Below are 12,460 nucleotides of genomic sequence, written 5' to 3'. Positions count from 1 at the left end.
AAATGTGGGCGTTTATACCCCAGAGAAAGAACATTCCTGACCTTATTGGACGGACTATAAAGCAATTACATAAACAAAACCCTGTGTCACCAGGTTACATCTCCCATGCGTTCAGAACTCTGCACCGCAAGCTGTGATGGCACTGAGAGGTGCTACCCCATCCTGGCAGTTGAGTAGCATGGAAGCACCTTCCTGCTCCCTCTGTACATTACACTGAAAAATACATTTCAAAAGAAAGTGGCAGCATTTCTGTGAGTTTGTGGATGGATTCAGTTTGTTCCCCCTAACAGGTTTTAAATCTAAAGGATTTGCCTAGCCGTACTTACTGTACTGCAACAGTCAGGGAATTAGAACATATTTTCAGTTTTTCCATTCTGAAATATTCTTGACACTGGATTTTACTGTACAAAGTCTGAGTTCATCCTGCATCCCAAACAGTGTGGACTCCAGATTGCAGCAGGAAGGCAGCTGTCAGAGCAGGAAACTAGAAGAGCAAAATGGGAAGCTTTTTAAACAAAACAAAATAAAACACCTTCAAAATTATTAAGGAGCAACATAAAACTGATCTTTAAAAGGCCACTTTATATTTTCTTGCCACTGAAATTTCAATTCTGCACGTAGACATGCCACATTACAAGTATAGACACAACTACCACGGCATTGTCGTCCATGTTTGGCAAAGAAAAATTCCAGAAATAAAGACAAATCGTTTTGCAGTTACCTTTGCAAACTAAGTTTTAAGGAATGCTAGAAAATTAGCAAATACTTTTACTTCCATATGAAAACTTTTATGTTTAGAAGAAAACAGGATTAGAAAAAATAAAAGCAACTGGAGGAAAAGACAGCAGTGTATACTATTTTAATAATGTATTGAAATACCAAAAAAAGATAGAACTCTGCTTATATGGCACTGACATAACTGAACTCCTAAACAACACGACTGGTCGCAAAAAGAACATCTAAAGACTAGCAAAAATTTACATTAGAATTTTTCATGACAAGAAACTCTGGCTTGGAAGCATCTAATTTGAAATATCTGACTACGTAAATATTTAAAGTATATTAACCAACTGAAGATAGATATAAATTCAACAATAAAAGCTCTATTTTAGTATATCCAGCATCAAGTAAATCCTGAAGTACAAAAAGTAAGAGAATTATCCAATAACAGTTTTGTTAGCTGTAAATTAGTTCTTAGATGTAATCCAGCTCTTATCATCTACTAACATGATTTCTGGCCTGATACGTTGCAATACTTTAAATGTGCAAGCTTTCAGAAAATTCCTTTTTTGCCTTAAAATAGGAGTTGCTAATATGTTACAGAAACCAAAACCAGATGCTTATCCAAAAAGATTCTTGAAGTACATAACAAGTGTTTTCACCCAATGGCAGGGAAATAACATTTAAAAAATCATGGACTTGGCAGAGGAAATCAGGAATGTTAACTTAAAATGAACTCACTGCTTTCTTTTTTCTGCTATAATAAAATCCCGGGTAACAATGAGCGATAAATAAAGGCGTGAAGTAACCTTATAGTACTGTTGCTGGAATGACATAAAGCTTATAAAAAGTCAGTAGAAAGTGCTGGCTCACAAAGAACTCTGCTGCAATAAAGGCAGTTTTATTAAAGTTTACGAAGTTATTTCATATCTACTGCAGTCCTATCTCCCACCCTAGAGTAAATCTGAAACATTCAGCTTCAACAGCAACCCTTTTGTGGCATCTTGCCTCATTCCCGCAGTGTGCTGACTGGCCAGTGAACCAGCTACGGCAATTTGTTAATTCAGAAGGAGACAGGGCTTACAATGCCCCTTTTACTTAATTTTAAATTGCCAAAAGATCAGGTTTAAAAAAAAAATCATTTTAGTAACTTTACTACAAGCTGGTATTTCAAATGTGAATTCATTCGATTTAAGATGAACTACAGATTTTTGACACCTGTCTTCATTAGTTTTGAGAAAGATAAGTTCCTTTAGCAATAAAACCTGCCGTGCTTTAAACACTTCATACACAGCATTATCTAGATGCTAAGTACAATGACTTGTTGTAATTAACAGTGAGAAACCCAGAAGAGGCTTACAGATGCTATCTTCTCAATATGTACAGTGCTTTTAAAAACAAATTGCCTTTTGCGTGATACATTCCTGCTTGTGTCCTAAACCCACTTTTGGTACAAATCTGTTTTCTGTAGGTCCGCCACCTCTCTTGCTTCTTCAAACAAAAAACTTTGCCTTCATTTAAGAGACTACAACTTAGTTTATTTCTGCATACAAAGAAGCATCCTTCTTTCAATCTGGGTAAAAGCAGGCACTTGGCTCAGGAATCCCTGGAAGCCTGGGTTAGAAAATGCTGCTGATGTGAAACAAAACCATGGGGGCCTGTGAACAGGCTGGAATTCCCCTGTAACCACGGAGCAGTCTGCATGCCACACCAACCATGGGCAGCCTCAGCAGGCTTTTACATATCTGCTGTGCCCCAGAGAAGCGTTTGCATTGAACCTTGCATCAGAAAAAGAATTTTATTTGGAGACATGCTTTGGAGTAACACTGGTGCAGCACATCATTTTCTTTTGATAAAAATTAAATCAGATGCTCTATCTCCTGTAAGCCACATTCCAGAGGGCCAGGGACAGTTCTTGTTTCAGTGACCTTTACAGCCTTTCCAGCTGCTGCTGCTGCTGCTTTGGGTCAGCCTGGTGAGGTTGCTGGAGGCTGTCATCTTGGTGCTGCTATTTCCACTCCTGCTTTTTCTTTTCAGCCAGTGTTTTTGCCCTGGTGGTCATTGGCCTGGGTTTAGCATCAGGCCTCTCTTCATCCTTGCTGGTGCTTTTTACAATGTTTTTCAAAGGTGGAAATTTTGGCATATGTTCGTTTGCAAAGCAAACAGTGGTACAGCCACTCCTCTTTGTGTGCCTTCATGTGAAACCGGAGGAAAGAGGACCTGGAAAAAGGCTCAGCTGCAGATGGAGCAGCAGTGAGGCTCACGTGCCTCATGGGTTTTCAGGTGCTGCTTGAGAGACGATGCCTGCTTGAAAGCCTTCCTGCAGGTTGAGCACTTGAAGTTCCTCTCGCCTGACCCAAGGACCTGGTGCGACATGAGGTGGGCGGAGGATCGGAAGTTCTTCCCGCACTTGTCACACTTGTAGGGCCGTTGCTGTGTGCAGGCAGATGTGAAGGGCCAGCCGTGCCTTCTGTGTGAAGGGCTTCTCACACTGCAGGCACTTGAAAGGCCTCTCGCCCATGTGGACGCGGCGGTGGGTTGTGAGGTGTGAGGCACGCCCAAAGAGCTTGCCACAGTCCTGGCACTTTAAGGGCCTCTCGCTAGCGTGAATGGCTTTGTGGCGTGCCAGGTGGGAGGACTGGAGGAAGAGCTTCCTGCAGACAGGGCACCGGTACTTCCGCTCACCTGTGTGGGAACAGAGGTGGAGGACGAGGAGGAGATGAAGGCCTTGCCACAGAGCGGGCAGGCGTGGGGCCACTCCCCAGTGTGGGTGTGCTTATGTAGCACCAGCTCTGAGGAGAGAGTGAAGGCCTTGGCGCAAATTGGGCAGCGGTAGGGCTTCTCCCCGATGTGGACCCGGCAGTGCTTGGCCAGGGCGCCGGCCTGGTCAAAGGCCTTCTCACACTGCTCGCACCCGTGGAGCTGCTCAGCCCTGGTGGGGAGTGCCTCGCCACACCATGAAGGCGGGGCGGCCCCATGTGCCCTGCGACGTCAGGCGACGGGGCCGCTGACAGGGGGATGTGGCCACCATGTTTTAGCTGGGTGAGGGCCTGAGGTGGCACCGTGAACCAGCAGCAAAGCTGCATCCCTTCCTTCCCTCTACCCCTGCTTCGAGCCAGCAGGGCTTTGCAGCCGAACTCGTCAGTGGCTGCTCTGTGTGAAACAAGCAGTGCCTTGCTGAGGGGAGGGATGTCACACACACCCCTCCCTGCCCCAACTGTACTCCGGTTTGGAAAACTGGGTGTGTGGTAGGTGCCAGGTGTGGGCGGGGAGGGAAGTCAGACCCCGGAGGGCATTTCAGTTTGGGTACTGAAAACAGGAAGTTCAGGAACATCAAAGGCTTTGAGGATGGGTCAATTGCTTTAATCGTAAAGCAACTGTAATGCGATTTTGCAGAAAAAACACTTCAGGCTTTAAATGCAGGTGAAAGCGGTACTGTACATAAAGCTAGTTTTTGATCTAATGGCATGTTCCAACATCCAGTGAGTCAGATTTTCAAGAGCTGTTTTGAAATATTTAATGTGCTTTTTGTTTTAGATTTACTTTACAAGGCAACTCGTCTCACTGTCATCAATATCTCAATACAAAAACCTTAAACTGCTTTATTTGCTAAAAAACTACAACATTATAACTGGGGTTAGGTAGTTTTTCCCTTTTGCCAGCTGTTCTGTTACAAGGAGTGTCCCACAGTCTGCTGCTAGAGGTTGCCATGCTTAATAAGTTACACAAGTTCTGTACATAATTACAGTCATAGTAGAGTATGCAGCTGTATAATACACCACAGTAGAACACCATGAGGGCAACTACTATATAGGAAAGCTTTTTGTTGAAGATTTTATAGTTTATTTGACCAAGAGTCAATTTGATATTCTCATCTCAGGAGACTGACATCCATCTTTCTTAGGCACTGAACCTGGCAGAACTGCCTTGCAGAAAAACCTGGCTCTTTCACCAAACTCAGGCATTATTAAAAAAAATTTATGTAGCTCAAAGTCTTTAACAACTCTATAAAAATAATTATTTGCTAGTCTCGTGCTTACCTTCAAATACACAAAGTATTTGAGTAATTTCCCATTCTCTTTCTGAATTAGGTTCACTGCAGTATTAGATCAGGCAGAAACTTCAAAACCTTAATTAGTCAAGCATGACTCAGCCAACTGGATATTTCAGCTTGAACAAAAAAGTCTAAATACAACTCTTACAACTCTCAAGGAAAAAAAAAAGGTTTGTACCACAGCAGATCAAGCTAACTAACATCAAATATATCTTTTCCATGGTGGGGAAAAAAAAAAATCACTTTCATAAGTTTTAGCACAGGATATTCAGGGAAAACACATTCTAAGACCATGCTTTGTAAACACTTCTACGACTCATTCAGAGACTATTGGCTTGGAATGAATTTTCAAATACTTGGTGTTATGCAGGGCAGTAATTAACAGCTAATGCTATGAAAACAAGCAACTTTATCATGAAGTTATGACAGCAGGAGCAGTGAAGGCTCCTGCATCAAGTAGTTAAAACTGGATATTAATTTATATTTTATTATAAAGTTTATAGCATTACAGAGTCCAGCATGGCACAATAAGTAACCTTGTTACAGTTGCAGTATTTGTTTTTGCTTGATACAAAAAGGCTGAACAGCAGCATAATCGCTGTTAGATTGAATCTGGGATTGGAATGAATTTGTTTCTACAGAACGGGGGTGAGTCAGTGTTTTAAAATAAAAAGGGCTGCATTTTTAAATCCCGTATATGTGCAAAATTCCTTTCAGTACAGTAGAGAATATGGCAGAGATGTGTGCAATCTTGATATTTAACCCCAACCCAGATACTGCCAATATATTGCAAACAATAACGTGGAGGGTGAACTCTGAACGGTTACTCATGACTTTCAGTATTATTTCCAAGAGTCCTCCTCACAGCTGGTGTTCTCTCCCCACCCCACTTTATGTCCTTTTATGCAGTGCATCAAGTACTGACATTCATATTTTTTTTTTTTTTAAAAAAAACAACAAACCAAAACCCCCCCCCCAAAAAATGAAACCCACCGGTCCATGACAATTCTAGTAAGTTTCCTTCAGGAATTCCAGTAAACTCACCATCCTAAGACAGCTGTAACTGTTAAAACAGATTCATGGAAGAAAATGCAATCTGAGAGATGAAGGACTGTGAAGATTAGTATCTCAGTTTTCCTAAGGTCTTCAACAGGTTTTAAAAACACAGAAAAATGGATTCCGATGTTATTATTGGCAAAGTCCCTTGATTTTGGTGCTTTAGCCTTGATGTGATTTTTCCATTTTTCACATGTTGTAGGCAACATAAATAGGATCCAACTGGTCAGCTAAAAATCCATCTCTCAAGTGCATTCGTTGTTTCTCACCACGGGAATTGATAGGAATAACACCGGGGTCCACAATGACTACAACACCTACTATGAGATAATGCTGTTCCAGAACCACATTTGTTACCAGTGCGACCAGGTCCAATGCTTCTTGTTCTGAGCCTTCTAATTCCACAACCACCACCAGCAAGTTGGTCCATGTAAACACAGCGCTGTTGGGCATGATACAAATATCAATGGTGAGGAAAAAATACAGAGTCAAAGGAAGCTAGTTATCAAAGACAGACTCACCTGAAATAAATTTTATAAGTACCTGAATAATATAACAAATGAGAACAAGGCACATAATAGCAATGTGAAAATATTCATACATCAAGAAGTATTAAAGCTGTAACTTCTTGGGATATTCTCCGCCACTTGTTTTTTAATTGTCCATGTACAAAGTAGAAATAGATCTTTTTCTCTCATATGTACACAGTCATGTATTTAAGAGTCCTTTGCATTTACATATTGAAACACAAACCATCAAAATTTCACGTGCATACTTGATATCAAGGTGTAAATCTTCAAAGATTATTAAAGGAAAGACAAAACCTCCCAAAGATCTGATAAAGGGGTGGCCCGTTTTCTTTTTGAGCGGCAGAGGTGGGGCAAAAAGGGGTCTTATATTGCAGTTACTTTCACTGCAGTTATTTCTAAGCAAAGTTTTGGTGAGTTCCCTCTACAGCAAGCTCTCAGCCTAGCATGCTGTTCCACAAAGCTTGACTTCTGCTGCTTTAGAAGAAAAAAAAGATACAGAAAAATAATACTGAGGCTCTTACCATTCTGCAATGCTCTTATGTGCTCTTATTACAGAGGTCTCTATATCAATGGGATGGTACCTCATTCCTCTGAGCTCTAGTGTTTCATCCAATGAGCCTACCACATACAGGGCATCATGCCTCTCTGCAATACAGCACAGACATTTAAAACATCATCAGATCTACAGAACAAACATGGTCATTGGTATATGCTTATTCCTGATGTTCTGAGATGTTCCTGGTGCTTCCTAGAAGTAGTCCATAATACACATCAAGCTCTACTGTTTGGAGAGAAAAGAATCAAGAGGTCATTTAGCACTTCCACCTATTGACTCCAAGCAAATAAAACCAGATTAAAGATAATTTCTGGGTCATCCAATTCTGCCCCTTCTCTCACATAATGTAATCTCAGTTCATAAACCGAATCAAAACCCATTGTTACAGCATCTTTTTGTCCCACTGTTCTTACCAGAGAACTTCTCTTCTCTGATCGATAGGAACACTTTTCCGATTTCTAAATTTACCTTCTCTTTTCTTTTTAAAACCAGTGTATACCCACTTGTCCTCATGCCAGCAATTAAGTTCCCCACAGTTTATGCAGCAAGAACAACTCTATCCCCTCTTCACCCTTAGCTTTTCTAGGTTAAATAAGCAAGGCTCTCCTAGACCCTTCTTGAAGGACATGCTTTCCACATTGCCATGTTCGTTCTGTAACTCTGTTCAGTTCAACTTTGCCTCTTTTTTTTGCACCCATTTTATAATTCTACTCAATCATATAACTTGAGACAAAAAGTGCGCTGGGAAGCTGCGCTGTATTTCATGCATACTTGCTATGTTAATTCACCATACGTTGTCTCTCAAATGCTGACAAACCAAAGGACGACTGACATTATTCCACAGAGATGAAAATCTCTGATACGCGATTTTTCAGAAAGCTACAAGGCACAAAAACTTGCTATTGTAATCCGGTGCCTTGCCACCTGCAACTTCTCTTTCTTTGTGAATATCTGCTCACAGATTCCAATTTCTGTCAACCATCAGCTTTCTCAAGAACTAGGAGGCATTTAACTTTGAACAGTGACAGAAGGACAATTCTGTCAAAGCGTCCAGTGCAGAACCTTGCACTAAGCAGCAGCACAATAGGCCCTGGAAGTCAGGTCACTACCCTAGAAAATCAGAGAGGAGGAAATCAAGGAAAGCTTAGAGCACCTTGGTTGAGCGTTCTTTTATCATGCTCTACCAGCTCTGAAGAGGAAGAGGACATGCAGTAAAAGCTTTTTCAGGGAGCTGGGTCTATGTTACATCAGCTCACACCAGTAGCCTGAGACCACATTCCTTCAGGAACAGAGACTCCCAAGGGGCTGTCCAACACAGAACTGCTCAGTCTAAGTAGGCTGAATAGGTGGAGAGGCCTGGTGCCAAGAAGGGACCCTTTAGGGTAATGGTGCTAGCTGTGGGCTAAGGATACCACAAGTGTCTGATGAAGACTCTTTCTTTACCAGAATTCACTTTTTGTTCTCTGAGAGCGCTCTGACTGTTGAAGAGGGAAGGCTGCATGATGCTGCTCTGGAGGAGATGGAATCGAGTGGGCTGCAGGGGTTTCTCCAGCTGGAGCAATCATGTCTACCTTTCTTGTTCTCCAAGAGCCCCAGGGAGACTGAAGAGCACACCAGCACAGTAGACTGGAGGATGACCCTCTCTTAGCAACTAGATCCAACAGAGTTACATCATGGACCATTTCTGCACCCTGGACAGGCATCCACTGCAACAGATGGGGTAGCTCCTCAACACAAGTCTGCACCTTCAACAAACCGCTTTCCTCGCTCACTCCCTCCTCCTTCACATAATGGACTAAAAAAGTAGGATGGACATGCAGTGGTGTCCCCCAAATCGACACTTAGCTTCCAGAAGTGGGAACATTGCTTTTCTATCTTCTACCATAAGTGATTACAGGAAATGGAGAAGGTGCTGTGAACCCCCTACAGTTCAGTGACAGCAATAGGGGACACTGACACTATCCATGTCTAGATACCACTATTAATTTAAGTCCAATCACAGTCAATTAGCAATGTGCATTTGCTAATAAGTTATAAGCATTCCAACTCCTTTTAAGATGTTCAGAGATTACTTTTTTTTTTTTTAAAATAAATGTGTAATAATCAAGAGGTATACCTACTCCTTATTCTGTCTCAACAGAAAAAGGAGCTGTTTTTCTTCCATCTGCTTACATTGCTCAAGTTTAGACATCTTGGCTTAGACTGAAAAAAGATAAGATTAAAAATTTATTTTCTACACTGGAAATATTATGGAGAAGTTACTCCTCTAGACCTTTAACTTCTGAAAGGCTGGGAAATCACTGGTATTTGTGCATGTCCTAGAACTGCTGAACAATAACATTATTTGTATTCTCTAGATCAGCACTGAAATACTGCACCCTGTCTGTAAGGAAAGGGGTTCAGAGGAAAAGTGAGTAGAAAGGGTCTAGGGCTTCCAACAAATATGAACACGAACATGATTTCTAGATCTGTCGAAAGGGCATTATGAATGTCTCATTTTACACGATTACCCAGTATCATTATCATCAGTGAATATGTACAGAGTACATTCGTATCAGTCAATATGTACAGAGTAACAATTCCTGTTACATTCAGCACTTTTCTCTGCTGGAAGTCAGGATGAACTTGCAGGACAGCTTACTCTTTCATAAATCAACTACCCTAAGAAGTTTCAAACATATGCTTCTGTAAGTACTTTTGTTTTCTCTCACCTCCACTAGCGTCAGTAAGTTCTGTTCTGCGCAGAAAGCCAAGGTACCCAGTCCGAGCCCATACAGTCTGAGTGTCTCCAAAACTCAAGTGAGCAGTAAAGTGATCAGCGTGCAGTGCTTCTTCTCCATACACTGTGTAGTAACCAGTAGCATTGTGCGGACTGCTCACCCATATCTAGGGATTTTAAAAAAAAGATAACAGAAGGGAATCATTCCCATATAAACTTAGGCTATTTTGCCAGAGCCAGGCAGCATCATTTATTGATTTAACAGATCTGTTCCACTGACCATTTTTTGCTCCTAAAATGCCAGGAGTAGTTTTATTGAAATAATTCATTAACTTCTGCCTCACAGAAAATGATCAGAAAAAAGGAATAAAAAGTAGTTTATATACATGTAATTTGGAATGGTAAAGAAGAAAAATGAACTAGGCATTTGGCTTCCTAGAAAGGAACACCTGTTAATCTGCAATGTCCTGTTAGTTGGGCATCTTAGTATACACAAATTCAGATGTATATAAAACAAAGATTAAACCAAACGGTAAAATACCTCATTAGTACTGTCAACTGATGTGAGTACCCAAGATATTCACTGCCTCTTCCAGCTGCCAGTCAGATAGACTAGTCAACTGATACCACCCAGTACTGGCATGCAGCAGGTTTGGCAGAGGAGGGAGGAAACCATGCACACATACATACAAGTATGTAAACAGTTCCAGCTCTCTGTAGAGTTCACTCACATGCCACGTTATGTGCCCATCCTACTAAGAGACAGGCATTGATCTAACATGCTTTACCTATATATTAAATCATTGCTGAGAAACAAAGTACAACAGCATCAAAACTTTACCTCTCCTAAATGCGAGTCTCCCAGAGGTCCCTTAGTTTCTGTGTGTGCAATGATGACCTTTACTCCTGGAAGAATCTTGAATAAGAAGCAAATGTTTAAAATATAAGTTAAGAGAACTTTAATTCATCAAAGTAAAAGTTAATAATACAGAGCCACAGAATTCTGTGCAATTCTTCCCCTTCTACTCCTCTCTGCTCCACAGATATCAAGAATCTCTTCCTACAAAGTGGTTTCATTATTTAAACTCTAAGCAGCTATTTTGCAGCTTCAGAGCTGAAGTTTGTTTTACACCTGAAAAATGCCTTCAACATGAAGGCCTTTGATTTTTTCAGTTGTAGTGACATATTGTATTGCTTCACTTCATGCACCAGGCTTCATTTTAACTAGCTGTTCATTTTATGCTCTCTCTAGTGTCTCTCCTAGATATACTGTGATTAGTGACACTTGTTGCACAGATTCTGTACTGAGATCCAGCTGAAGCAGCTCGCCACCCAGGTGAGGGTCATGAGGAGGAAGGACTGCTCTCATTCTCTCACCTTCCCAGACTCCATAAGCGGCAGACTGTGTGGAGAACCTCTCTCTACCAAACGCACCCTGAGAAAATAAGAGAATGCAGTTGTACAAGGATTTATGAACTTAAATAGAAGTGTTACAGTATATCCCATGTTATCCTATCTTTAGCTGCACTGTCCAAACTGTTATGATATCAGCCAATTATGCTCAGTTATTCACAATGCAGTAAGACAGTTAAGAGTTTCTAACTGTCTTCAAGGCTTCCATATTAGCATTCCCATAGACCACAAATAACTTTTTCCAACAGAGCTCTAAGGTGCAGTTCCACGAGCATTTTAAATGGAACCATGGCAGAGCATCAGCAAGAATTACAAAAAGTGAAGAGCAAGCAGCCTAAATGGAATAGTAGCATAATGTATAAAGGTAGCACATTTGCAGAAGGAATGAGAATCGAGTGTAGTAGGAGAGGCATACAAGAGAAGAGACACCTATACGTTATTTTATATAACACTATCCCTACACCCATATGGCTGAACTTGTTTTTAAAGAGGAATATATACCGTGCAAGTCATAGTGATATATTAAATAAGGAGAAAATGACTGTAGTTTACATTGATCTGTTCAGATGCCAAATCGGGATCATGCAAATGATGGTGAATAGCTTGTCTTCTAACAGCTAAGATTGAAGCTTGCAAAAATTAGAGGTCAGTAGTCACAAAAGCTGCCAGTTAACATAAGCCCTTAATTTAACGTTATCAATTAAAAAGACCTGAAGCAAATCCACCAAGTCTTGATATTATGTTTCTTAAAATAACTACAGAAACAAATACATATATGTATGTACTCTACTAAACTTACAGCCTGAACTTGGTGCTGTCAGCACTTGAATTAACTAAGTTAACCGAGACACAAGTAAATCTGAAAATTATCACTACAGAATTAAGTCTGATAGAATGATGTATCCATGGCAAGCTTCCAGATGACATCTGTGTATGTATGTACACATGTGTGTGTTTTGATATGCTGCAGTATAGGCCTGACACCAATTTACTGGGTGTGGGAAGGTTGAGGGAATTGATTTGGTTTGGTCTGAAGGGGGTGGGAAAGAAAGGACTAAGGGTGACTAACTGCATTTTTTTGCCTACCTAAAGGACTGTTGGAGAGAAGATGGAAATAGATTTCTGAGTTGCACACCAGAAGGAGAATAGACCAGGGACATAATATGGAAGATGGGAAATGCCAGTAAGGAAAACTTCCCCCGTGTGGGGTGTCAGTCTCAGCACATACACCCAGAGAGGAAAAGGATCTCCATTCTTGGAGATTTTCTGTACTGAACTGGTCCTGGCCCTCAGTAACCTGACGAAGCCTTGAAGCTGGTTCTGCTTTGAGCAGGAGGTTGCACAAGGGACATGCAGAGATCCCACCCACCCCAACTGTTTTCTGTTGGCAAAGTCACCTTTTGCCAACAGTC

The 12,460-nt window shown here is 41.1% G+C and overlaps 1 protein-coding gene across 9 annotated transcripts in view; it reads right to left on the bottom strand.

Annotated features, from left to right (window-relative positions):
• Nucleotides 1-844: 844 nt before the first annotated feature.
• DIP2A (disco interacting protein 2 homolog A) overlaps nucleotides 845-12,460 on the bottom strand; it is a 131,455-nt gene continuing 119,839 nt past the window's right edge. For all 9 annotated transcript variants that reach the window (XM_064452255.1, XM_064452259.1, XM_064452256.1 and 6 more), the window contains 5 exons: nucleotides 11,013-11,070; nucleotides 10,477-10,551; nucleotides 9,628-9,802; nucleotides 6,882-7,005; nucleotides 845-6,272 (listed from right to left, as the gene is read on the bottom strand). In XM_064452255.1, coding sequence (XP_064308325.1) covers nucleotides 6,020-6,272; nucleotides 6,882-7,005; nucleotides 9,628-9,802; nucleotides 10,477-10,551; nucleotides 11,013-11,070 — 685 coding nt within the window. In that variant the 3' untranslated portion in view covers nucleotides 845-6,019. The remainder of the gene's footprint in view (nucleotides 6,273-6,881; nucleotides 7,006-9,627; nucleotides 9,803-10,476; nucleotides 10,552-11,012; nucleotides 11,071-12,460) is intronic.

Source organism: Phalacrocorax carbo, chromosome 5 (assembly GCF_963921805.1).
Source record: "Phalacrocorax carbo chromosome 5, bPhaCar2.1, whole genome shotgun sequence".
Lineage (NCBI taxonomy): Eukaryota > Metazoa > Chordata > Aves > Suliformes > Phalacrocoracidae > Phalacrocorax > Phalacrocorax carbo.
Note: the sequence above shows the minus strand (reverse complement) of the source record. Positions and strands in the feature narration are given on the sequence as shown.